This window comes from Lepisosteus platostomus, chromosome 3 (assembly GCF_059453375.1).
Source record: "Lepisosteus platostomus isolate fLepPlt1 chromosome 3, fLepPlt1.hap1, whole genome shotgun sequence".
In the NCBI taxonomy this organism is placed as follows: Eukaryota; Metazoa; Chordata; class Actinopteri; order Semionotiformes; family Lepisosteidae; genus Lepisosteus; species Lepisosteus platostomus.
In genome coordinates, this window is record NC_142613.1 from 2,538,415 (window position 1) to 2,562,271 (window position 23,857).

The 23,857-nt window shown below is 46.1% G+C and overlaps 3 protein-coding genes and 1 long non-coding RNA gene across 4 annotated transcripts in view; 2 read left to right on the forward strand and 2 right to left on the reverse strand.

Annotated features, from left to right (window-relative positions):
* Positions 1–6,410, forward strand: part of kdm5c (lysine demethylase 5C) — a 162,582-nt gene extending 156,172 nt beyond the window's left edge. The window contains exon 29 of the mRNA XM_088623800.1: positions 6,272–6,410. Coding sequence (XP_088479926.1) covers positions 6,272–6,280 — 9 coding nt within the window. The 3' untranslated portion in view covers positions 6,281–6,410. The remainder of the gene's footprint in view (positions 1–6,271) is intronic.
* Positions 3,087–3,527, forward strand: LOC148674064 (uncharacterized). Its single transcript, XR_015934139.1, has 2 exons — positions 3,087–3,229; positions 3,334–3,527. It is a non-coding gene; the product is annotated as an uncharacterized LOC148674064 (long non-coding RNA).
* The window catches only part of LOC148674065 (uncharacterized), a 117,421-nt gene continuing 98,756 nt past the window's right edge, over positions 5,193–23,857 (reverse strand). The window contains exon 2 of the mRNA XM_088623812.1: positions 5,193–6,083. Coding sequence (XP_088479938.1) covers positions 5,950–6,083 — 134 coding nt within the window. The 3' untranslated portion in view covers positions 5,193–5,949. The remainder of the gene's footprint in view (positions 6,084–23,857) is intronic.
* Positions 11,189–16,572, reverse strand: LOC148674066 (uncharacterized). Its single transcript, XM_088623813.1, has 2 exons — positions 16,236–16,572; positions 11,189–15,485 (listed from the first exon to the last, which is right to left on the reverse strand). The coding sequence occupies exons 1-2, from the start codon at positions 16,333–16,335 to the stop codon at positions 11,812–11,814; spliced, it is 3,774 nt and encodes a 1,257-aa protein (XP_088479939.1). The 5' UTR covers positions 16,336–16,572; the 3' UTR covers positions 11,189–11,811.

Below are 23,857 nucleotides of genomic sequence, written 5' to 3' on the forward strand. Positions count from 1 at the left end.
CTGGTTTGTATCCACCTGGTTACCACCACCCTGAAGTCCTGCTTTGAAATATTACAGGAGTTACCCAGTGGAGACGCACTTTCTTTCCCCTAGACAGCACCCAAGCAGCTCTTTAACAAAGTGAAACCCTACCGTTGCCTTATTTTATACAAAGAGATGGTGAGCTGTTGCATGTTTTTAGACCTATTTGTTTCTATTGTCATGACATTACTGCTGTCTATAATATTGTTTGTCCGCTGTTTCAACTGTACTTATCAGTCAATACCCAGTTAAAACTTCCATGTTCATATATGCAATACTTTGATCACCCCCTGAAAATCAGGTAAAATATCTCATTACTACCTGGTTCAACGAAATCAGTTTTTTTCCTCTTCTTTTAAACTGTTGCCAGCTATGGTGTCACTGTTGAAAAGGCTGTGTTTCATGCAAGGATCTCTTCCAGATAGAGTTAAAATACAGTCGTGTCCTTCAGCCAGCTGGGGTGTAGGGCCAGTCAGGTCTATAGTGACACCTTCACCTGGAACATGAATAATCGGTGGTGGAATCAGAGCAGCTCTGTGACAGGCGGTCAACTGGACCTCCACCTGAGTGGAGCCGGCAGGTAGTCTTCATGGTCATGACACCTGACAGCCAGGTTCCACTGTGTTTACACATTTGCCTCCTTTCAGGGATGTGAGGCAGCCGTGAAGGGCTGGGCGTGCTGTGCAGCTGAGCTCTGCTGCTGAAAGAGGGAGAGAGAGAAAGAGACTCCAACCACTGGAGACGATCAAGCCACTGAGAGAGCGTTGATGCTTTTTCTCCTAGTGAGACTCAGTATAAAAGAGTCCAGCCATGTGACGTTTCCTCACAGCCCAGTTGCAGTGACGCTTTTTCCACCAGACTGAGACAGGTGGAGCCTCGTCTGTGGCTTTGGGCAAATTTCCGAAGCCTGAACCCAGAGAAAAGTCCGGATGGATAGCGAGCCTTCACACCCAACACCAGCCTGTTCTGGAGCAGCAGCTGAGGTGGAGCCGAGTATCAGACTGTGCTTCCCTGGTCCAGTGGAGCTCCTGCTCCTGCTTCTCCTTCTGGGCATCCTGGCTCCCTCTGGTCTTCACTCCTTGTCTTCCTGCTTCCCTCTGGTCTTCACTCCTTGTCTTCCTGCTCCTCTGGTCTTCACTCCTTGTCTTCCGGCTCCTCTGGTCTTCACTCCTTGTCTTCAGGCTCCTCTGGTCTTCACTCCTTGTCTTCCTGCTTCCCTCTGGTCTTCACTCCTTGTCTTCCTCCTCCTCTGGTCTTCACTCCTTGTCTTCCGGCTCCTCTGGTCCTGACTTCTAAATTCTGGTCTCTTTCTTGCTCTATTTGTTAGCCATAGAGAAAGTCTGGTCTGCCACAGTTCTGCTTGGTCAGTTCAAATCTGGGATTAAAATATCTCACCTACAGGAATTTTGTGTTTTTCAGGAGATCTTGGCAAAATGTCCTATATTTGTTAAATCCTGTGACTATTCAGGTGTGATTCTCACAGGTTTGATATTTTAGAGTTCTTAACTCATGTTTTTGCCATTCATTTGACATTAACAAGCAGAGCACAGTTCTTACTTGAATGGGTATGACACCTAGTATTGTAATTTAATGTTATTTATTTAATTAAATATTTTGTGTTTTTGTAAGGAAATGAAGTAAGAATGTGTGGAAACACATCCAGTGCTTTGCACATTCTTTTTCCAATAAGGAATGACGGATGTTAGTTTATTAGTTCAAAATTTTAACTTTCTGTACAAGCAATGGTGAGTGTCATACCTGATATTGCCACTAGGGGGACCACTCGGTATTATAAGCATGACCCTCAATCCATGGGTTTTGAATTTCGAGTAAAAAAACTTGCTGTAGGTCTTCTGCACAGTTTTTTAACGACTTCACTAATATTGTACTGATACTGTTTTTCTGCTTTCCTGTTTAAGCACTGTTATCTGTTAAGCTGCACTTTCCCCATGTACAGTAAGAGTCATGCATTCAGCCTGTTCTCCTTCTGTCTGAGTTGTACACTTGTTTCTAGGCCATCCAGGTCCTCCACTAATAGAACTGTCTCATGTAAATACAAAACCATGCGCCTACAATACAGACACAGAATTGGTGTGACCCCGAGCAGCAGATTAAAAATGAGATTTGTCCCAACCCAAGGTGTGGATCACCCAGGCATTTATATACCTGTCCAGGATCAATCCTGAGCTGTTTTCTTGCTGGAAGCAAGTTGCTACCACAGTGTGCAGGACCCTCAGCAATGACCTCTGTCCACAGACCTCACAGTTTCCTCTCAGAGACATCAGGACAGTTCAGCCCTCTGTTTCTCAAAGATGGATTCTGGTGCTGGGCGCTGGCTTTCCTTCAAGAACACCCCCTTGTTGAAACGTTGTCTACTAGAGCTGTCAGCTTTCAGAGGAAACGGAAACAGGCGGAGCCCCCTCCTGAGCCTTCGATCTTTGCAAACTTAAATTTTGTGGTTGTTCAGTACATGCTGTGCCTCGCACTGAACAGGTTTCTAAAATGTTACTCTGGAGAAGCAGTATTGTAACTCTTATCACACCCCTTTATTCTTTGTCAGCAAGTATAACTCCATTAATGTGTTCTTCATTTTCAAACCTGAAATTTAATAGGGTATTATGTAAAGTGCTGTAATGTGGCATTATGGCATAAGATTTGTTAAGAGAAAAAAGCAATTCCATTCTTTAAAACATTTTGAAAATAAGGTCTTAATGGAACTTGTGTGCAAGTGTTATTGGCTCTGGTTCCAAGAGAGCATAGTGATTCTTCTTACTGTTGTTCAGTCATAATGTTCACAGATGTGTGGTGTAGCTGATCAGGTCCAGGGTATTTTAACAAGTGATCCTATTTCCACAAAATCACTATTCGATTAACTATGGAGTAAGAAACTCAATCTGGCTATGATTAAGAACAAAGACAATAAAGACCTTCAGATAAAGAGCTTTCTTTTCACCCAGACTGACAATATCCTTGCACATCAAAAACAGAAAGACAAGAAATCTAGACAGACATCTAGTCACAGCACCTGAGTTCCATCGGCCAACCTGCTTGTTCTGTACAGGTCCTGGGGGTGAGACATGAAGGAAGAGCTGCTGTACTCGGCACTGACAGCAGATCCAAGACTCCCGTGAAGACGTCCTGCTCACGCCATCCCCACTAGACCAGCCCTCGGACACTTACACTGCTCTCGCTATTGGACACCAGCAAGGTCAGTGCTTCACTTACAAAAATCTGCTTTGTGGAGGAATTTTATGAGACTTTTTTTTTAACTGAGTGTGAAAGCGTGCACCTATGATACCTAAACTATTTCAGCCCTCAGACTGGTCCAGTTCTCAAGACTGCAGCACCAGTCAGGTAATCTTGTCCAGAAACATCACTATCGGAGAGCGACTCCACAGATCTCATGTGGGTACAGCCTGCTTGAATCCCAGAAACGCACACTTCAGCTTTACATTAAAAATACCTACATGTGAATTTTATATTAATAAAGTGTTTTCAGTTAATAAGATGCATGTATTTTATCTGCTAAAAGAGAACGTCTTTGCCCCAATTATCATTATTACATTATTGTGTGTCTGTCTCTGCCCTCAAGATCCAGTCTGCTTTCCAAACTATAACTACTACAGCAGCATGAAGTTGCGATTTTTTTTGGTTTTATAATTGTAAATCACAACAATGAAAATTGTATGTTTCTAAATATTTTGAAAAAAACTCATAAATTCTGACCCACTCATCAATGCCTCACTCATTTGTACACATTAAATTAAACAGACCACAAACGTGTGAGTACTTCTGTATCTATTAATCCTGAGTTAAGGATTGTGAAGGAGGTAAAAAAAAAGCCTAAATTCATTTTTTTTTCTTTCTGGGTATTACCAACAATTTTAAGACACTGTATCACGTGCTAGCAGTTTATTTTAATACTTCATTTAAGAGACCAATAGCCATTACCTGAATATTGTCTTAAAACATCCCCAAGCAAACCTTGTATTTAAAATATATATTTTTTTAAATTTATTTGCTTATTAAGTTACAGTATATACTGAACAATTTCCAAATGACATTTTAGTACTCACCCAAAGACAGAGAACGTGGGGACACCTGTAAGTTGAGGATGTGGATTAGACCGACTCTGCACTTTCTCACACTTATATCCTGACCTGGGAGTCACTCCCCCTGCTGCTGAAGTCTTTTTCTCAGAAATGACTGCAGTTACAAGAAGTCAATTACAGAAGAGGTCCAGGGCCCCGGCAGCTCGGATGATACTATTACCTGCGCAGGTAGGTACACCATCAGTACAGTATTAGAAAACCGCTCCCCAGCATTCATGCCAACACTCTGCCCGAATCCCAGAAATATACACCTGAAATTGCCATTAATGAAGGTTGTGGTGTGCAGCTGAGCACTGCAGCCTCACAGCGCTGGGGCCCTGGGTTCAGTCACTGGGGTCTATCTGTGTGGAGTTTGCATGGTCTCCATGTGTCTGTGTGGGTTTTCTCTGGATGCTCCCGTTTCCTCCCACAGTCCACAGATATGCTGGTACTGTAGGTTAAACAGCCCTGGTGTATGAGTGTCCTGCAATGGCCTGGCATCCTGTCCAGGGTTACCCTGCCTTGAGCCCATTGCTTGCTGGAATAGACTCCAGCTCCCCTGGGTCCTTAGTGTTTGTCCAGTGAAAACACCAACATTGATCTGTCCTGTACAGCTCGCAGCAGGACCCACGGCCCGTCTCAGTGCCGGTTTGTCTATTTCATCCCTCCCTCCAGCAATCACAATTCAGCAGGGTTAGAACACAGCTGCAGAGCACCAGGCTGAGGAAGATACAGCTACAGGCTCCTGGGCTGGAGTCCAGCCTCTGGTGTCTGTCTGTGTGGAGTCTGCATGTTTGGAGGTTATTTGCAGGGAGATCCAGCCCTGCTGAAGACATGCTGGCTGGGCCAGTTTGCTCTGTGCACCAGAGAGGAGCTCTGAGCTCTCAGTCCCCCCTTCAGTCTGCAAAGAGGAACAAGGATGAGCTGAGTTCTACTCGCAGGTGGATGAATGACTCAAGTACGGATCTTGAACTCAGAGGAGGAGAGGAGACTGGCCTTGGGGGAGCAGGTCTGCTGCCCCCCTCACTGCAGCCTGATTTTCACATCAGCACGACCCCAGAACACAGCCCAGACGAGACATTTACCCAAAACATGGCGTCTTTATTTCAGCTTCACTTCTACTTCGCTTGGTTTCTTTTTTGCAAGGATTTACTTTTCTTTACAGAAAATACAATTCATACAGGCTCTGAAAAACCCATTTTTGTGCTAAAGCAAAACTTTGCTTCTTTCCCCCCCAAACTGCTCTTCTTCAAGGCACTGAAAACAAGCTCTTGTTAAGGTTCTGGGATAGAAGAACGAAAAAGCCCAAATAAAATCATTACAGAAAAAACAGGTTCAAAGACACACTGAGCAATACATCTCCATAAAAATAACTTCAGATTATTTTAACAAAGGGTTAATCTTGGGAAAACGCTTGTGCTAGCCAAACTTGCCTTCCTTCACTCCTAGACTGCCAGCGAAATAAAGTGACAAATCACCCCCAGCGATGTGCCTTCCCTACTGCAGCTGAGCACACTGGTGAGGAGCAGTGCTGTGTGGGTGCAGACGGGGCGCTGGGCCTGCCTGTGCATTTACTCCTGAACCCTGCTGTCTGGGCAGAAGGAAACTGGGAGTGGGGGTGCTGGCCAAGAGAGGGAGGGGTAAGCCTGGACATGGGGAGTGATTTAACTGCAGGGGTGGGACTGTACTCATTGTGTTGTGCTCACAGCTCAGAACAAACTGCCTTAAGCAACAGAGGAGTTGTATGAGTATAAATCTGCCCCAGAGAGGTCACCAACACTCACATTGGGACCGTAGGGCTGAATTCAAGAGCTAGTGTATTGAGAGGGGACAGTGCTCAGGGGCTGCTCCAGGGCTGGGACAGTGCACAGTAGCTGGAGGGGCTGCAGGCCACACCCACTTCCACCCCCCCATTGGTATGGCAACCACCATTGACCAGGCAGGTGGTCCCACTGCTGCTGTTCTGCACCACTGCGGAGAGGGAAGGGGGAAGGGGAAAGAGGGATGAAGCAGGAGAGCATGACGGAGAGGTGAGAGACATACAGGGAGGGAAGAGGCAAGGGAGACACAGAGTCATTTACACATTCAGTACGTGGACAGTGTCCAGTAACACATTAACACTGCCCTGAAGCTGACCTCCCTCTCCCTCTCTCTCTCAGGTCTTGTGATGGAGTGGAAGAGGCTGCCCTGTTGGGGCTGTTCTGGAGACTCCAGCAGGCAGCAGACGGGCCTGAAGACGGCGCGTCACTCCGGGGCCGAGGGCGGGTGGGGGTTGCGGACGGACTGGCAGACCAAGGACACAGCCGGCCTCCCTCTCTCCTTCCGGCCCCTCGCCTCTCCAGCGCTCTCCTCCCTCCATCTGACTCTCAAGGGCCTTGCAGACCGGCGGAGGAGCAGCCCGGCAGGGTCCAGATCCCTTCGGATTCAGACGGAAACACGTGGAGACAAACCGCAGACGCTCGGACTCTCCCCCTCCTCCGTTTTTCCCCGTTAGTTTCCTTTCCCCATCTTCCCACCTCTCTCGCTCTCCTCTCACTTCGTCGTCTTGCCCGGCTCCCTCACCCTTTTCCGAACGGATTTCTTGCCTGACCGGCTGGAGGGCAGTAGCTCCGCTGCCCTGGTCCGTCTCTCTCCCTCTGTCCCCTGGCCCCCGCGAGAGGGAGTGCGTCTCTCCGTCTTAATCCAGTGCACCCCCTCTCTCCGTGTGCTGTGGGGAGGGGAGTCTGAACTTCGCCCTCCTGTCTCCCGTGATGAAAGGGTCTGGAGGGGTTTTTTTGTGAACAGGCAGCAGAAACCCGCCGCTCATCGCAGCTGGCTCCTCGCGCACTCAGAATCTGCTCTTTTTGTTTCATGGACACACATTTGGAAGCAAGACCCCACATGCCATGTTTCTGTTTCTATTGTATCTGCTTCTGGTGTGTGTGTTCTGGACGGAGAAGAAGGAGAAGGGACTGTAGGCGACACGGGTGGTTGGAAAAGGTCGACAGGCTTGGTTTCTTGGTGCTACTTATTCCCCGACAGGTATATTTCTCTTTCTCTCTGTCCCTGTCCTCCTCACTCTCCTCCTAACTCCCTCCTCCAAAGCCCAGACTTTCTCACTGTCCCCTGCTCCTTGATTTGATTATTTCCAGCTCTGGGTTCTGATAATGATGGTTATTATTATATTATTGTTATATTATTATTATTGGTATTGTTATTATTACAGACACACAGTTCTCGTGGGTTTGTGTTCAATCTTTTCATTTCAAAGTTGCCTTTTTGGTTTCTTTTCCTCTTGATAGAAATAAAGGTTCAGGAATTGTTTTAGGAACTTTCAGCTGTGTGTTGGTGTCCGTGTTGGGGGCAGTGTGTGTGTTTGAAGGGGGGATGATTGGGTGTGTGTGTGAGGGGAGAACAGTCTGGTACACTGATAAGAGTGATCCCGGGTGAGATTTGTATGTGTCCTTGATTTCACAGCCGACAGGAATTCAAGTTGCTGTTGAGTGACATGTGCTGGAAGTTCCAGCGACGGCCACACGGTGGCAGCATCGTTGCGCAATCACGCTGTCTGCAGCTGAACATTAAACTCGTAAAGGCGGACCCTTCTGCACGCATTCAATAGAGCTGTGCGTGGACTGCCAGTGGTCCGCTCTCCTGCCCCAGCACTGAGGTGCCCCCTCGCCTCACCCTGACCCCGAGTTCCTCCAGGCACGTCAGCCCTGGAGCCTGGAGACCTGTTACTGCACCTCGGAGGGTTGAACACACCAAGCATGGTTTTTCCTTGCAAAGGAACAAGTAATAGGTTTATTCCATGCTGAAAAAATGAAGAAAGAGAACACAACGTTTCGGCCGTGGAGCCTTCTTCAGGTGTCAATTGTTTTTCCTTGGCGACACGCATGTGGCGACACACCACATGCGTGTCGCTACACGTTGGTGTATTTTTTAAAAGTAAGATATTGTAACGCAACAGGGGTTCAGGCGGGCGCCCTTGCCGCGTCAGGTCGGCCCCGCACCGTCAGGGGCTCGAACCCAGGACTCCCGCGTCACTCAACAGGGACACAGCCCGGTGAACTAAAGAGAGATTTCTCTATAGGCCGGTGAGCTGTGGTCCTGATATTACAGGGAAGGGCAGAGCAGTAAGCCGGCTCTTACACACCACTGACGGCCGTAAGCGTTACAATATAAACTCGTATCTTTAAAAAAAAAAATACGGGCTGAACTGAGTTCATCGGCTCTTTTCCTTTGCGCTGGTGGTTTTCAGTCCAGGGCGGTACTGGTAGCAGTATATGTAGCCACTAGAGGGCGCCGGTCTACTTCTTTCGGGAGGCTGCTAATCGTGTCGTGTTGCAAGAAACAGGCGGCAGTTTCGCCGTTTAATCAGCGCTCATATGGTGCAAGTAGCTCTACCAGCCCGCAGCTCCCGGCTACCTGGATGGGAGACTCCTGGGAAACTCAGGCTGCTGCTGGAAGAGGTGTTAGTGGGGCCAGCAGGGGGCGCTCACCCTGCGGCCTGTGTGGGTCCTCATGCCCCAGTATAGTGACGGGGACACTAGACCGTAAACAGGCACCGTCCTTCGGATGAGACAATACCGAGGTCCTGACTCTCCGTGGTCATTAAAAATCCCAGGGCGTTTCTCGAAAAGAGTAGGGGTGTTACCCCAGTGTCCTGGCGGGGTTACCTGCGGTCAAGGCCGCCGGACACGCTCTCCTGATTACCGGTTCGGTTCTCCTGTTCCGTTGTGTGTCGGAGGGGGGGCGGAGTGACTTCTCTCCCCCCGCGAAAAAACAAGGCGCTATATCCCGGGAACCTGAGCAGCACAGCGGTCACTACGCATCGGCACAAACCGCCCAAGCGCAGCACCAACTCGTCGGCTGTGCCGTCCGCGGGGAGGCCAACCTCTTCAAACTGACCTGAGGCGAGAGAGAAGGGACAGGTCACCCTTGTTATTACGTCATTACGGGTGGAAATGAGCGGGAACGCAGCGCCCCGCGAGTGGCGGCGGACGCGCCTCGCCGCAAGCTCGAGGGTTTTCAAAACTGCCTGTGAGTGATTGGCACCAGCAGGCAGCCAATCAGCTGTGTCAGCGGGTGCTTGGGGCCCCGCCTACACTGGAGAAAAGCGACGGTGATTGGCCCGCAGGTTTGCCGCTTTCGCGGTGGCTCCGCCTCCCGTTGCTCGAGATTCCCGTTTGCGCGTGAGCTGTGTAACGTCTCTGGCCGGTTATTGTGCTGAGGTCGGGCGTCACAGGTTAGTCAAAATAACTTCTAATATTTGACATAAATTGTGGATATAGTCACCTATGTCCACTCATTGTAACATGTCTACCGTTTTGTTCGAAGGTTGTTTTAACTATACAAAGGACAAGTTAGCCATTTGGGTCAATAATCTTGCTTGGAGGTAAACTTCTAGAAACAGCTTGTGCGAGTTTAGGGGTGTGTGACAGACAGTACAGGGGGACCCTGTTAATAAAGGCAGGAAAGGCTCCTGCAGGGCTCCCAGACGGCCACAGGGCGGAGATCATCTTCAGATTTTAAAAGATGTAAACTGGACAGCGATAACCCTGTTTCTCCAGAGTGTTTTATGGCGCTTAGCCGGGGGAAGTCAGGATTTGACCAGTCAGTCACATGCTGTGCTTTGGTCTAATTGAGGTGCTCATGTCCCTATTTCAGTGTCTCTTCGTATGAAGCTTATTTAAAAACACAGAGATTATTTCTACAAGCATGACTAACATGTGTCCATGTGGTTCGGTTGATGGATCTGCAGTGTTGTCAGCCTGTCTCTCTGGTAATTTGTAAAGACTTGGTATGAAACAGGTCTAAGTTCAGTGCAGGTGTTTCCTTTCTACTTGAGAGGAATCCCTATTGGAAAAATGGACATTTCTGACAGAAGAGTTGACAGTTGTTCCAAGTGGGAGCTTTTCTTACCGTACCTCCGCTTTCAGTAACAGCTCAGTCTTTAGTGGAGCCCAGCCCCGCAGACACAGGGCTCTCAACTGGACCACAGCCTGGACAGGACGCCAGCCCATCGCAGGGCAGTGACACTCTCCAGCAGACTCTACCTAGAGAGCTGTGAGTGCACTGCTCATGAGGTTAGACCAGACTGGGGGGCAGTAAAAGACACCCACTCTACTAGCAAATAAAGGTGTTCATGCTTATACTGACAGACCTGTGTGGGGTACTATTGGTGTTCTTTGAAACCAAAGTTTGTAGTCAGGTAGTGTCTTATGCCGGCGTTACACTACACGACTTCCTAGGATTTCCAGTCGTGGCCTTCATTTACATGATCGTAAGAAATCCACAGCGAGTTGTAGAGAGTCGCATCGCGCGCCCATTACTGTCAGTTGTGTAGTGTGACATCCCCAGAGACTCATATTGCTCTTAATAGCCCCTACAACTCTCTGCGACTCACTACGACAAACTCAGACAGGTTTGATTTTCTCGTAGCCAGTCGCCAGTCGCAGGGGTGGGCTCTTGTGTCTGCGACAGTCACAGCCAATGAGAGCGGAAGTGGAAGTACAGTGCAGCTGCAAGGAAAGAGGGAAAGCGAGTGTGTTGGACTGGGCAAATGGAGGAGAGGCTCGTCGAACTGTGGAGCCAGCACAGATGTCTGTTCGGCGTTTCGTGTTTGTGTACTTTGTGTGCTGCTCCTCCTCTTGCTCCATGTTGATTGGCTGACAAAATGAGGCGACCTCGCGGTACTTTCGCGGCGCGATACGAGATGTGGAACCGGGATGAAAAGTCGTGAGGGAATCGTGTGATTAGTCACCCCTGCGATTCCTAGTCGTATGATTTGACACCCTCTGGGACAGAAAAGGCAGCCAGACTCAGCAGCTGCAGTCGTTAATTTTGACATGCTCTCTGACTAGAGGTCGTGTCGAGTCCTGTAGCCCGACGCCGGCTTAAGGGACGACAGTAACGTGTCAAGAGCATTCTGGAGACAGTGGGCCAAGCAGAGAGGGGGTGCAGTGACTCTCCTGCACAGTGAGGGGTGCTGGGGGAGCCTTTCCCTAAACTGAATCATAGGAACCTGAGAGGCTCTTTAAAGGTGGTTCAGGAGACAGACTGGATGAGAAGTATAAAAGATTGCATTGCTCAAGTTTCACTGAGACTGTATTTATTTAAAACCACTGAGCACAAAGAAGGTTACTTGTGCTGTCCTTCATGAAAAGTTATATAAAGGTTATATCTCTTTAAAGACAGTACAAGAAACATGAAATCAGGCTAATGAATGAAAATTGTCTATGAAATCAATACAGAAAAAGGATCACAGAGAACACAGTATGCATCTATGTTTTATAGAAAACAGGAAAACAAAGGAAAACACATTTCAGAAATGCTCTTTCATTCCCTTGTCAGATCATCAGTGTAACAATTCAGTAGTATCCTAGTACAATTATTTTACATATGTCAAACATTTGAACAAAATGAGTATCTTGTGGTGTATTCACTAACATGTACTTGGTGCCAAAGCGTATATGGAACAATAACTTTTATTTGCTGCTTTTCAATTTAATAATATCTTTATCAGAATGTTAGAAAGGGGACATTTATATGGTAACATGTTTATCAGTCAATCCTGTATTTCTCTAATTTTCAATCCAGCAATCCATGTTGGTGATATCCACTTAATTCTCATTTGTATAGTATGCTTTCAAACTATCTTATCTTTTACTTTTTGTAAAATCTCTGAGGCACCGTCCTTTTGTTGTTTATTTCCATTCTATTTTTTTTTACCAAACAGATGGTTAAAGAAGTCTGAGGCACTGTCCTTTACCCACTCTTTCGAAGTCTTCTCTTCCTGTGGAAGCAGACTCTCTCCACTGGCCACCTTCTGCACTATCACAGCTCCTTCTCTGACTCTCTGTAGTTCTCTGATGCGATCCAGATATCCAGGCTTGGCTTCCTGCTCCTCAGCCTGTATCATCAGGTCAACGTAATCTGGGGCCCTGAGAGGGTCTGGCCGCAGAGCGATCGCTTTCAGACGCTTCAGAGTGCGACTCAAGTTTTCAGTTAATTGTAAGACCTCTTTCTGTACATCTTTGTATGTCTTCTGAAGCTGTTTGATGACTTCCTCTGCTTTCATCTTTTTCCCCTTTGCGTCCTCAAACTGCCTTTTCAGATCCTCATATGTTCTTTTCTCTTTTCTGGTTCTGTATTCCCATCTGTACTTCTGATTAAAATGTACATTCCAGACACATTTGTTTTTACAAATCCTGCAGTTTCCTTTTTTATCCATTGCCCAACAACCTTTCATACCATCCTCATTAGGAATTTGACAGGGATAGTGACAGGTGGTATGACACACTTGGCAGTTGGTGATGTAGTTTCCAGTCTCAGAGATATCTTCCTTTACTGGCTCTGTGACCTCTACTTCATACTCAAAGTTCTTGTTTTTCTCTATACAGTGTTTGTGACGTTCCAGTGCTTTCTGTGTCTGTTCCAATTCATTGAGTGTCGTCAGTCCGACTTTGATCTTGGGCTGCAGCCCCTCCACTGTCACCTCCAGTCGATTGCGCTCCTCCAGGACCTCCTTTGTCAGCTGCAGACTTCGGGTTTGCATTGTATTTAAATGGTTGAAGAATGTCTTCATGCTGACTGATCCCATCCTCCAGAACATTCTGTCAAAGTCATCCTGATCTGAAACTCCTTTTCCTCCATTATTGGAGGCAAACAAGACTGAGTTATTGAATTTAAAATGAAGAGGATTGTCGATTTTATCTTTAGCACATGAAATATCTGCCTCTCTGATGGCCTCTAAAGCTGGTGCTGATTTACCATCAGCAAAGGTGACCAGAACTACAATATTGTCTTCAATGTCTTTTCCAAATATCGAGAGAATTGAGTCAAAGATGTACTTCTGTGTGTGTGTGAGACATGCTAAAGCAGACTGGACCACAAAACACACTGCGTCAAGACTAATGATACCATTCTTATCAGAAAAGAAGTCTCTGATCTTCTGGGTGTTGATTTTGTCCTGTCCAATCCCTCTGGTGTCCCCAAACCCTGGAGTGTCCACAATAGTGAGAGAGTAGCAAACTCTGAGCCCTTCACTGTAGTGGATCTGATAGGCTGTGATCTCAGAGGTCTGTGTCTTGTTGGTCTCTTCATGCATCAGTTTGAACCTGCTCTCATCCTCCCACTCCACTCCCAGGATGTAGTTGATCATCCCGTTGATGAGGGTGGTCTTCCCTGAGCCCGTCGCTCCCAGGAGCATGATCGTTCTGTTTCTACTGTTCACTGCTGGCTTTCCAAAGCTGAGTTTGGAACAGGTACTGCCTTTATGTTTAGACAGATTAAGCCTGTAAATCGAAGGTTTGCCCTTGTTTATTAAAGTGCAGTTCTTGGGGTCGCCTGTAATTCGCTTAACAGGTGTTGTTTCTGCTGTTGTGATCACCACTTCACCACTCGGTGCGCTGGTCCCAAGATCCCCACAGTCACACCGGACTCTGATTCTGTAGGATGTTTTCTTTGTCAAGCCTTCCACAGAAAATGAATTCTGTTCTTTGTTCGTTTTCTTCTTCAGCCACTGATCAGATGTGTCCTCTCTGCTCTGTACTCTTTCCTCTCTATATTCAATGATGTATCCCAGTATGCTGACCCCCCTCCCAACAGGAGAAGGATTTTCCCATGTTATTGTGATGGAAGTTGGAGACACCTGGAGAGCTGAGGGTTTTCCAGGGGGGCTTGTTGGCAGAGTCTTCACTCTGATGATGTCACTGCTCACTATGTATCCCAGCTTGCCCACTGCTGTGGATCTGAGCTCATACTCAGTGTGAGGCTTCAGCCCTGACACAGTGACAGAGTCCTGAGTGTCTGTGACAGTGACAGATTCCCACTCTTCCTGCTTTTTGGGTTTATATTCCACCCTGTGCTGCAGTGTGGCGGAGCTGGGGGGAGACACCTGTACTGTCACACTGTTGTGTGTCAATGTGTGAGCCTCAGGGGGGGCAGGCTTTGATGGGGTCTCAAAATGCACACCTTGATAATCCCCACCCTCATACAGGAAGATACACGCTCCTGGACACTGGTCATCTTGTTTAGAATCAGCAAAGAATTTAGTTTCCTTCTGGGCCTTGTTAATATTCACTAACTCAAGGAAATTCTTCAGACACAGTTTCATCTTCTGAACAGACTCTCTCTTTACCCATCCTGTACTGGCCTGTTGTGTGTCAGTGTCAGTGTTCCTGCTCTCTGGGTGTCTGAGGTAGCTGGTCAGCTCTGACAGATACGGCTCAGGCTGGCTGAGTGAGGTGAAGCTGAAACAAACAACATTCTCAGTGTCTGGATCACACAGCACCTGGTTAAACTCCCTGTGTAAAGACAGTACTTTTATACCACTGTCTTTCAGTTTAGTAAGATATCCACTGACTATGTCCATTTCTTGTTCTTTATTCTGCTGCCACAGTTGAAGCCTGTGAAAGTTGAAAGGTGAGTCTTCATGATGTTTTATCAGCTCTCTGAACTCTTCTTCATCTTTCCCACCTCCCCTTACAGCTGGCAGGACACAGGCTAATCTATCCATGAAATTCAGTTTGTACTGAAGGACCAGTTTTTTCAGATTTTCTATTTTTCCTTTGACGTCAGGAAAGGTTTGGGAAACTGTGTGTTTCTGCAAATCGCTGCATCGCATTTCAGTCACATCCAGGTTCTCCAATGCAGTCTGTGCCTGTGTGACAAAACAGTTGCTTATGTGTCTGACCAGCTTAGCAGCCTTGGAGTCCAGCTTGACCAGCGGGTACAGCCAGACCCTGATGGGCACAGCGTGTTCTCCTCCTTCTCCGAGCAGAGTCGGGAGGGCTCTGTAGACCTCAATGGCCTCTTTAAAAGTGGACGGGTTTGTCGCCAGCTGAACATCCCCGTGAAATGTGCAGCTGAACGTTTCTCCAGCGGCCTTTTCCTGTTCTGTCATTTCCAGAGAGGCTTTGCCACTAATTGAGATTCCTTTCAGCTTTTCAATCGCGAGTTTCAGTTTTCCCTCGATCTCCTGCTTGTCCTCTCCTTCAGACACCTCTCTGTCAAACACAAAGTAGGCCTGAGCCCCGTACAGCACAGCTGTGACCACATGGGTGGCCGTGTCGTCCTTAAACACACTAGGATGGGTCACCTGCTCTTGGCCCAGGTGACTCATGGTCAGCTGCTCGTACCTGACAGTGGTGTGGTACTGCAGAGTGACTCTGGCCTGGCTGTGGGATTTCTTCTTGTTATTGAAGTACTTGGCGGCTCCTCCCACTTCTACAAGACCCCCCAGCAGACTGGCCTTCAGTGAGGCGTCCACCTGCAGGGCCGAAGCTTTGTCATCAATGGAGTCTGAGGCAGAGACGCTGAGCTCAGTTTTATTCTGGGAGCGCTCACTGGTTTTCTTCTGTAGCTCCTCATGGTCCCACAGCGTGATGGCTGCAATAGATTCAGGGTTGATTACCTAATGCTCCTGACACACTGGACGATGCCAAAGAGGTTTGTTCAGTACTAAGCTTCATATAGAGAGACACTGATGTAATAAAGAAGTTCATTAATCTTGTGATTCAACAGCTTCAGTGATAGAATTAACTGTATCATGAACCGAGAAGCTTAAAAAGACCTGTGAGGAGAGTTTAGGACATGTCAATGAAATTCAAATAAGATTGAAGTTGTATTCTGTAATCCTATATTGTATATTGGCACTAAATTAATAGATTTCATCTGGAATGTTTACCTGGGATCAGTGTGTCAGTCATACAGCAGCCCAGCTGGAACAGTGTGTAGTTGTCTGCTGTGCTACAGGTTTACCTGGGATCAGTGTGTCAGTCATACAGCAGCCCAGCTGGAACAGTGTGTAGTTGTGTCTGCTGTGCTGTGGGTGTATCTGGGATCAGTGTGTCAGTCATACAGCAGCCCAGCTGGAACAGTGTGTAGTTGTCTGCTGTGCTACAGGTTTACCTGGGATCAGTGTGTCAGTCATACAGCAGCCCAGCTGGAACAGTGTGTAGTTGTGTCTGCTGTGCTGTGGGTGTATCTGGGATCAGTGTGTCAGTCATACAGCAGCCCAGCTGGAACAGTGTGTAGTTATGTCTGCTGTGCTGTGGGTGTATCTGGGATCAGTGTGTCAGTCATACAGCAGCCCAGCTGGAACAGTGTGTAGTTGTGTCTGCTGTGCTGTGGGTTTACCCGGGATCAGTGCGTCCCTGCGGCAGTCATACAGCATCCCCAGCTGGAAGGGTCTGCCCAGAGCTGCCATCTCAATGGGAACAGTTCCTACAGATGACATGGCTGGTGGTGGACTGGATACTGTAGAAAGAAGGTTTAAAGTCAACAGTTATATATGTTTGTATCTTTACATATATAAGTTAGGTTTTACATTAATGGATGTAGCTGTGAATCTGGGTATCCAGATAGATTAAATTCCTGGTCGATGAAGCTTGGCTCTGGGAACCTTCACTTATCTACTGCTTGGATTTCTGTCACTATTAAGCTATAAAAATTCTTCAATCTTAAAAAAACGGCATGGGCACTAAGTTGTTGAAAAATATATGTATAGAAAATCCTGGTTTGTATCCACCTGGTTACCACCACCCTGAAGTACTGCTTTGAAATATTACAGGAGTTACCCAGTGGAGATGCACTTTCTTTCCCCTAGACAACACCCAAGCAGCTCTTTTACAAAGTGAAACCCAACTGTTGCCTTATGTTATACAAAGAGATGGTGAGCTGTTGCATGTTTTTAGACCTATTTGTTTCTATTGTCATGACATTACTGCTGTCTATAATATTGTTTGTCCGCTGTTTCAACTGTACTTATCATTCAATACCCAGTTAAAACTTCCATGTTCATATATGCAATACTTTGATCACCCCCTGAAAATCGGGTAAAATATCTCATTACTACCTGGTTCAACTAAATCAGTTTTCTCTTCTTTTAAACTGTTGCCAGCTATGGTGTCACTGTTGAAAAGGCTGTGTGTCATACAAGGATCGCTTCCAGATAGAGTTAAAATACAGTCGTGTCCTTCAGCCAGCTGGGGTGTAGGGCCAGTCAGGTCTATAGCGACACCTTCACCTGGAACATGAAAAATCGATGGTGGAATCAGAGCAGCTCTGTGACAGGCGGTCAGCTGGGCCTCCACCTGAGTGGAGCCGGCAGGTAGTCTTCATGGTCATGACACCTGACAGCCAGGTTCCACTGTGTTTACACATTTGCCTCCTTTCAGGGATGTGAGGCAGCCGTGAAGGGCTGGACGTGCTGTGCAGCTGAGCTCTGCTGCTGAAAGAGGGAGAGAGAGAAAGACTCCAACCACTGGACACGATCGAGCCACTGAGAGAGCGTTGTTGCTCTTTCTCCTTGTGAGACTCAGTATAAAAGAGTCCAACCATGTGACGTTTCCTCACAGCCCAGTTGCAGTGGCGCTTTTTCCTCCAGACTGTGACAGGTGGAGCCTCGTCTGTGGCTTTGGGCAAATTTTCAAAGACTGAACCCAGAGAAAAGTCCGGATGGATAGTGAGCCTTCACACCCAACACCAGCCTGTTCTGGAGCAGCAGTTGAGGTGGAGCAGAGTATCAGACTGTGCTTCCCTGGTCCAGTGGAGCTCCTGCTCCTGCTTCTCCTTCTGGGCATCTTGGCTCCTCTGGTCTTCACTCCTTGTCTTCCGGCTCCTCTGGTTCTGACTTTTAAATTCTGGTCTCTTTTTTGCTCTATTTATTAGCCAGAGAGATAGTCTGGTCTGCCACAGTTCTGCTTGGTCAGTTCAAATCTGGGATTAAAATATCTCACCTACAGGAATTTTGGTTTCCTTCAGGAGATCTTGGCAAAATGTCCTATATTTGTTAAAACCTATGACTATTCATAGATTCTCACAGGTTTTAAATATTAGAGTTCTTAACTCATGTTTTTGCCATTCATTTGACATTAACAAGCAGAGCACAGTTTTTACTTGAATGCATACGACACCTAGTGTTGTCATTTAATGTTAATTAAATTTTCTGTTTACACTTTTGTAAAGAAATTAAGTAAGTGATGGGGAAACATCCAGTGCTTTGTACATTCTTTTTCCAATAAGGAATAACGGATGTTAGTTTATTAGTTGAAAATTTTAACTTTCTATGCAAGCAATGGTGAGTGTCATACCTGATATTGCCACTAGGGACCACTCGGTATTATAAGCGGGACCTGTCCAAGATAAATTCTGAGCTGTTTTCTTGCTGGAAGCAAGTTGCTACCACAGTGTGCAGGACCCTCAGCAATGACCTCTGTCCACAGACCTCACAGTTTCCTCTCAGAGACATCAGGACAGTTCAGCCCTCTGTTTCTCAAAGATGGATTCTGGTGCTGGGCGCTGGTGCTGGCTTTCCTTCAAGAACACCCCCTTGTTGAAACATTGTCTACTAGAGCTGTCAGCTTTCAGAGGAAATGGAAACAGGCGGAGCCCCCTCCTGAGCTTTCGATCTTTGCAAACTTAAATTTTGTGGTTGTTCAGTGCGTGCTGTGCCTCTCACTGAACAGGTTTCCAAAAATGTTACTCTGGAGAAGCAGTGTTATAACTCTTATCACACCCCTTTTATTCAGCAGGTATGACTCCGCTAAAGTGTTTTTTATTTCAAGAAATTGAAATTTAATCGAGTACTATAAAGTGCTGCAATGTGGCATTTGGGCACAAAATTCATCAGAAAAAAGCAAATACATTCTTTAAACGTTTTGAACAGCTCAGATTTAGTCTTAATGGAACTTGTGTGCAAGTGTTATTGGGCTCTGGTACCAAGAGAACATAGTGATTCTTATTACTGTTCTTCAGTCATAATGTTCACAGATGTGTGGTGTAGCTGATCATGTTCAGGGTATTTTAACAAGTGATCCTATTTCCACAAAATCACTATTTGATTAAGCTTTATCCAGCCATACACTATGGAGCAAGAAACTCAATCTGGCTATGATTAAGAACAAAGACAATAAAGACCTTCAGATAAAGACCTTTCTTTTCACCCGTACTGACAATATCCTTGCACATCAAAAACAGAAAGACAAGAAATATAGACTGAGACATCTAGTCACAGCACCTGAGTTCCATCGGCCAACCTGCTTGTTCTGTACAGGTCCTGGGGGTGAGACATGAAGGAAGAGCTACTGTACTCGGCCCTGACAGCAGATCCAAGACTCCCGTGAAGACGTCCTGCTCACGCCATCCCCACTAGACCAGCCCTCGGACACTTCCACTGCTCTCGCTATTGGACACCAGCAAGGTCAGTGCTTCACTTACAAAAATCTGCTTTGTGGAGGAATTTTTTTGAACCAAGTGTGAAAATGTGCATCTACAGTAGTGTGACACAGTGGAAGGGATCTTCTCCTGTTCACCACTAGAGGGCCCCTAACACCACCAAGGCAGCCCTTTAAACTGTTCTCTCTCCCTAACTCGCATGAGAATGTCTATCGGCACCACTGGGGCTCCTAATTAGAAACCCTGTATTACATTCTCACGTGATTCCCCTGTGTTCATCCTAGAACTATGCCATTGGCTGTAAAGCTACGGAGCAAACTTTATATCTCTGCATGTCTACACACCATCTGTCTACCTGCTCTCGAGGTATCAGCCCTCCAGCCTGTGAGAAGGCAGTCCGGAAAGCCCACAGTGTCACATTATCTAAACTATTTCAGCCCTCAGACTGGTCCAGTTCCCAAGACTGCAGCACCAGTCAGGTAATCTTGTCCAGAAACATCACTATCGGAGAGCGACTCCACAGATCTCATGCAGGTACAGCCTGCTTGAATCCTAGAAACACACACTTCAGCTTTACATTAAAAACACCTACCTGTGAATTTTATATTAATAAAGTGTTTTCAGTGATTAAGATACAAGTATTTTATCTGGTAAAAGAGAACATGTCTTTGCCCCAGTTACCATTATTTCATTTATATGTGTCTGTTTCTGCCCTCAAGATCCAGTCTGCTTTCCAAACTATAACTACTACAGCAGCATGAAGTTGCAAATTTACAAAAAGGGTCAAGTTTGATAATTGCACATCACAGTTGTATTATTGTGTTTCTATATGTTTTGAAAATAATCACCAGTTATAAATTCTGATCCACTCATCAATGCCTAGCTCATTTGTACTCATTTGTTAATCTTTTATCATTTCTGGATATTAGCAACAAAGTTCAGAGACTGTATTATGTGCTAGCAGTTTTTAAATATTTAAAGAAGAGATAGAACAATAGCCACTACATCAATATTTTTTTAATCCCTGAGTAAAACCTTTAATTTTAAAATATTTTTTACTTAAAAATCTATTTGCTCATTAAGTTACAGTATGTACTGAATAATTTCCAAATGACATTTTGGTACTCACCCAAAGACAGAGAACGTGGAGACACCTGTAAGTTGAGGATGTGGTTTAGACCGACTCTGCACTTTCTCACACTTATATCCTGACCTAGGAGTCACTCCCCCTGCTGCTGAAGTCTTTTTCTCAGAAATGACTGCAGTTACAAGAAGTCAGTTACGGAAAGAGGTCCAAAGTCCCAGCAGCTGGGATGGTACTATTATCTGTGCAGGAAGGTACTGTACAATATTATAGTTTCTGCAGGTTATCATCATCTATATGTCAGAGGTTGTTTGTGATCGGAACTGGAGCTGTTGGTTGTCCACCTTTTCGTGTTAGCGAAGTGAGTGTAAGCAAGTAAACTGCATTGCTGTTTGAGAAGTTTTTTCTTAAGATCAGATCACTTTATTGGCCATATACAATTTTTCGCATTAGGAATTTGTCTTTTCACAAACCCCAGCTTGCTGTCTATGAGACACACAGACAGGGAAAGAAGCTGGGGGTCAGACCACAGGGTGAGTCATTTATACAGCACCCCTGGAGCAGTTTGGGTGAAGGGTCTTGCTCAGGGGCCCAACGGAGTAGGATTCCTCTGCCAGCCGCGGGATTTGAACTTATAACCTTCCTGCCACAGGCACAGATCCTGAGCCACAGAGGCACCGCTCCGCCCTCTTCTTAACTGTTCTTAACTGTTCGTTAGAATACAGTAAAGAGCGTTGAAGTTCATCAAAGCATGCACATTGGAAGTTACCACATCTTTAGCGACGAGGATAAACATTGAAGCTAGCGAGTGGGAGGAGCAGCGACGAGGCTGGAGTTGGCTTCTTATTCGTGTTTTTCGTTCCACCTTAAATGCTGCTGCAGTGATGTTATATCGCCTCTCACATGTAGATGGCTCTCTTCGGTCAGTACTGATCCGGATGGAGTACCGTAGACATCCTCAGTGAAAGGGAATAGCTTAATAAATAGCGACTGTCCAAAATGTATTTTTGTACGGAATATATTTTTTAAAATTGCAAAACAATTTTAAAAGCTCAGTATAACTCGAACTTACACTGGGAAAAGGTGATTGCCCTTTCTGCTTATTTCTATGGCCCTCCGCCCCCCCCGATGATAGAAATGTCTCACAATTCTGACACTGAGGTGTGAGAGACAATGTGATCCTTCACATTGTATACAATGTATACTTCAGACTATCAAAATCCTGAAGTATAAGAAAATTTACTGTACCGTTTTTTAAATATGACCCTCTGAACACAGCATGTGAGAAGACATTGGCAAACGGTGATGGCACTTTCTGCTGTATTGCTATGGCCCTCCCTCCTGATTATAAAAACAACAAAACTTACTTATTAAAACTATTTGCATGAATTGGCACAGGGCTACAACAAGTATAGATTTCAGCTTCTGTTCGTTAGACATTCTTTAGATACATATTCAGCACTGTGAGAACAGTATCATTTGTTGGGTTCAATCCTCAGATTTCAGGTGAGCATAAGCACGGAGACAAATGGTTGACAGGTGTTTCTGATTTCTCGGGTGTACATTGCTGTATAAGTAATGTGGATTGATTCTAAGTCACAGACCACAGGGCTGTGACTCGTAAAACTACTGAACAAACTAAGAGCAGGCACACCAAATGTTCTAAGTTCTAATACTCAGAACTGTTACAAGCAACAAGTGAAACTTAGCTCTTGCAGCTTTTCTTTAGCTTAAGACAAAGTCCTCATATGAGAGACCTTTGCAAACTAGTTCTCATTTGAACGGGAATTGGCCGACTCTCTAGATAATTATCGCCATATTCAATTCCAAACCCCGACGCCTGCGTCTGGTCAAGAAGGGCAAAACCTCACCACAGAGGTAGGCACTGATTGTTTTTGTGTGTGTGTCCGCCGTGGCACAGTAGCGTTCGGCAGCCTAGGTAATTGTTGCTTAGCCTGTGTGTGTGAGAGAGAGACAGTATGTATATATATAAGATTCCACTTATTCTGCTGTAAGATTATACCGCTTGAGGATTGCATTGTAAATTGGAGGGGTGCCCCTATGCTGGCAGGGCGGTCATTTAGAGCACGGTCACCCCACTTTTGCACAGGCCCACCCAAAAATCAATTCCTGGCTACACCCCTGCAAGCAGCTGGAAGAACACGAACCTCCATATTACCTGACTTTACATGATGAAGGTGATGATGAGGTGATAAATGGTTTACAGACTGACAGACCAACGAGACATGTGGTTGTGATTTCAGGATGTGTACAGAGGGTGAGTGTCCTTTCTGAAAAGGTAAACTGCAATGATATTCTCATAGTGGATATACTGTCACGGACACGGTCTGGGATCCGTGTCAGGTCTTGAAGTAGACCCTGTGCGATGCAGGTTAGAGTTGACATGGTAAAAGGAAACACACAGGGGTTTAATAGTGCACAGAATAATAGTGACAGTTCAAGAGACAGTGAACGGGGAAGACAAAGAACAGCATCCAAATCCAAACGGGTCCAAAGGCAGGTCAGGGCACAGTCTGAGAGTCCATCAGCGAATAATACATCCTGGGACACAACAAGGTTAAAATCCCCCGGGAGGGGGGAACACGCGGACAGACAAAACATGGAGGTCCAAGGGTGACGGGGCCAGGTCCTCCAGACCCCGGGCTCAGGGAGCGGGAGGTGTCGGGGATGAGGCCTGTGCCCTCAGGAGACGGACGTAGGGTTTCCTGGTGCCCGGCGGGCCTCGCAACATCCTTACTGTAATGATGAGCCCCAAGGACTGGAGGAGCTAGTCTATAAATAATGAAGCTAAGAGGGTTCACCTGGGGAGCTTAACAATCACAGGAACAATAATGGAGCAGTGGAGCGCCCTCTAGGGAGGGATGTCGGGCGTGACACATACGTGGATTTCCTTTTCAATAATGATTCCAAATATATATACAGAAGTGGGGGACAACTAGGGGTGGAGGAGCAATCAGAAGGGAAAACCATTTATGTCAGCTGACCTGATGAAGACCTGCTAAGCCTACTAGGCACAGTAACAATAATTCGAAGTATTGATTCCTCAGGACAGTAGACTTTCACAGTGTCTAGTGTTGAAGGAACAGCTGCCAAAGTCAAGCTTCTGCTTGAACTGCAGGTCACAGTTTGCAGTTTTTTTTTATCAGGACTCACTTATGATCTGTAATCTTATATTGCAGAAGGAGTCGCAGTCTGCTGTCTGAATACTGAGCGACTTAAGAGGGAAGTGAGCCGTTATCTGTACTACAGTTTGACAGAGCAGCAGTGGAAAGAGGGCTGTAAAGCAGCTCACTGTGTCCAACAAGCAGGGTGGCAGGTTGAGAGTTTAGTTTTCACAGACAGTAATTTAGATTAATAAATAATTTGATGGCAATAACAGCTCTTACGTTAACAGAACCCCAGTGTGCGGATATTCACTCCGACAGAAACACGACGACTCAGAAATGATATTGCTCATATCAAATTTGTAGTAATTTAT

Excerpts from the sequence above, each read along its gene's own strand:
- LOC148674066 (XM_088623813.1), bottom strand. The coding sequence starts at position 16,335 with ATGTCATCTGTAGGAACTGTTCCCATTGAGATGGCAGCTCTGGGCAGA. Across the intron at positions 15,486-16,235 it reads CAGGGACGCACTGATCCCGG|CCATCACGCTGTGGGACCAT; the intron begins GTAAACCCACAG and ends AATCTATTGCAG.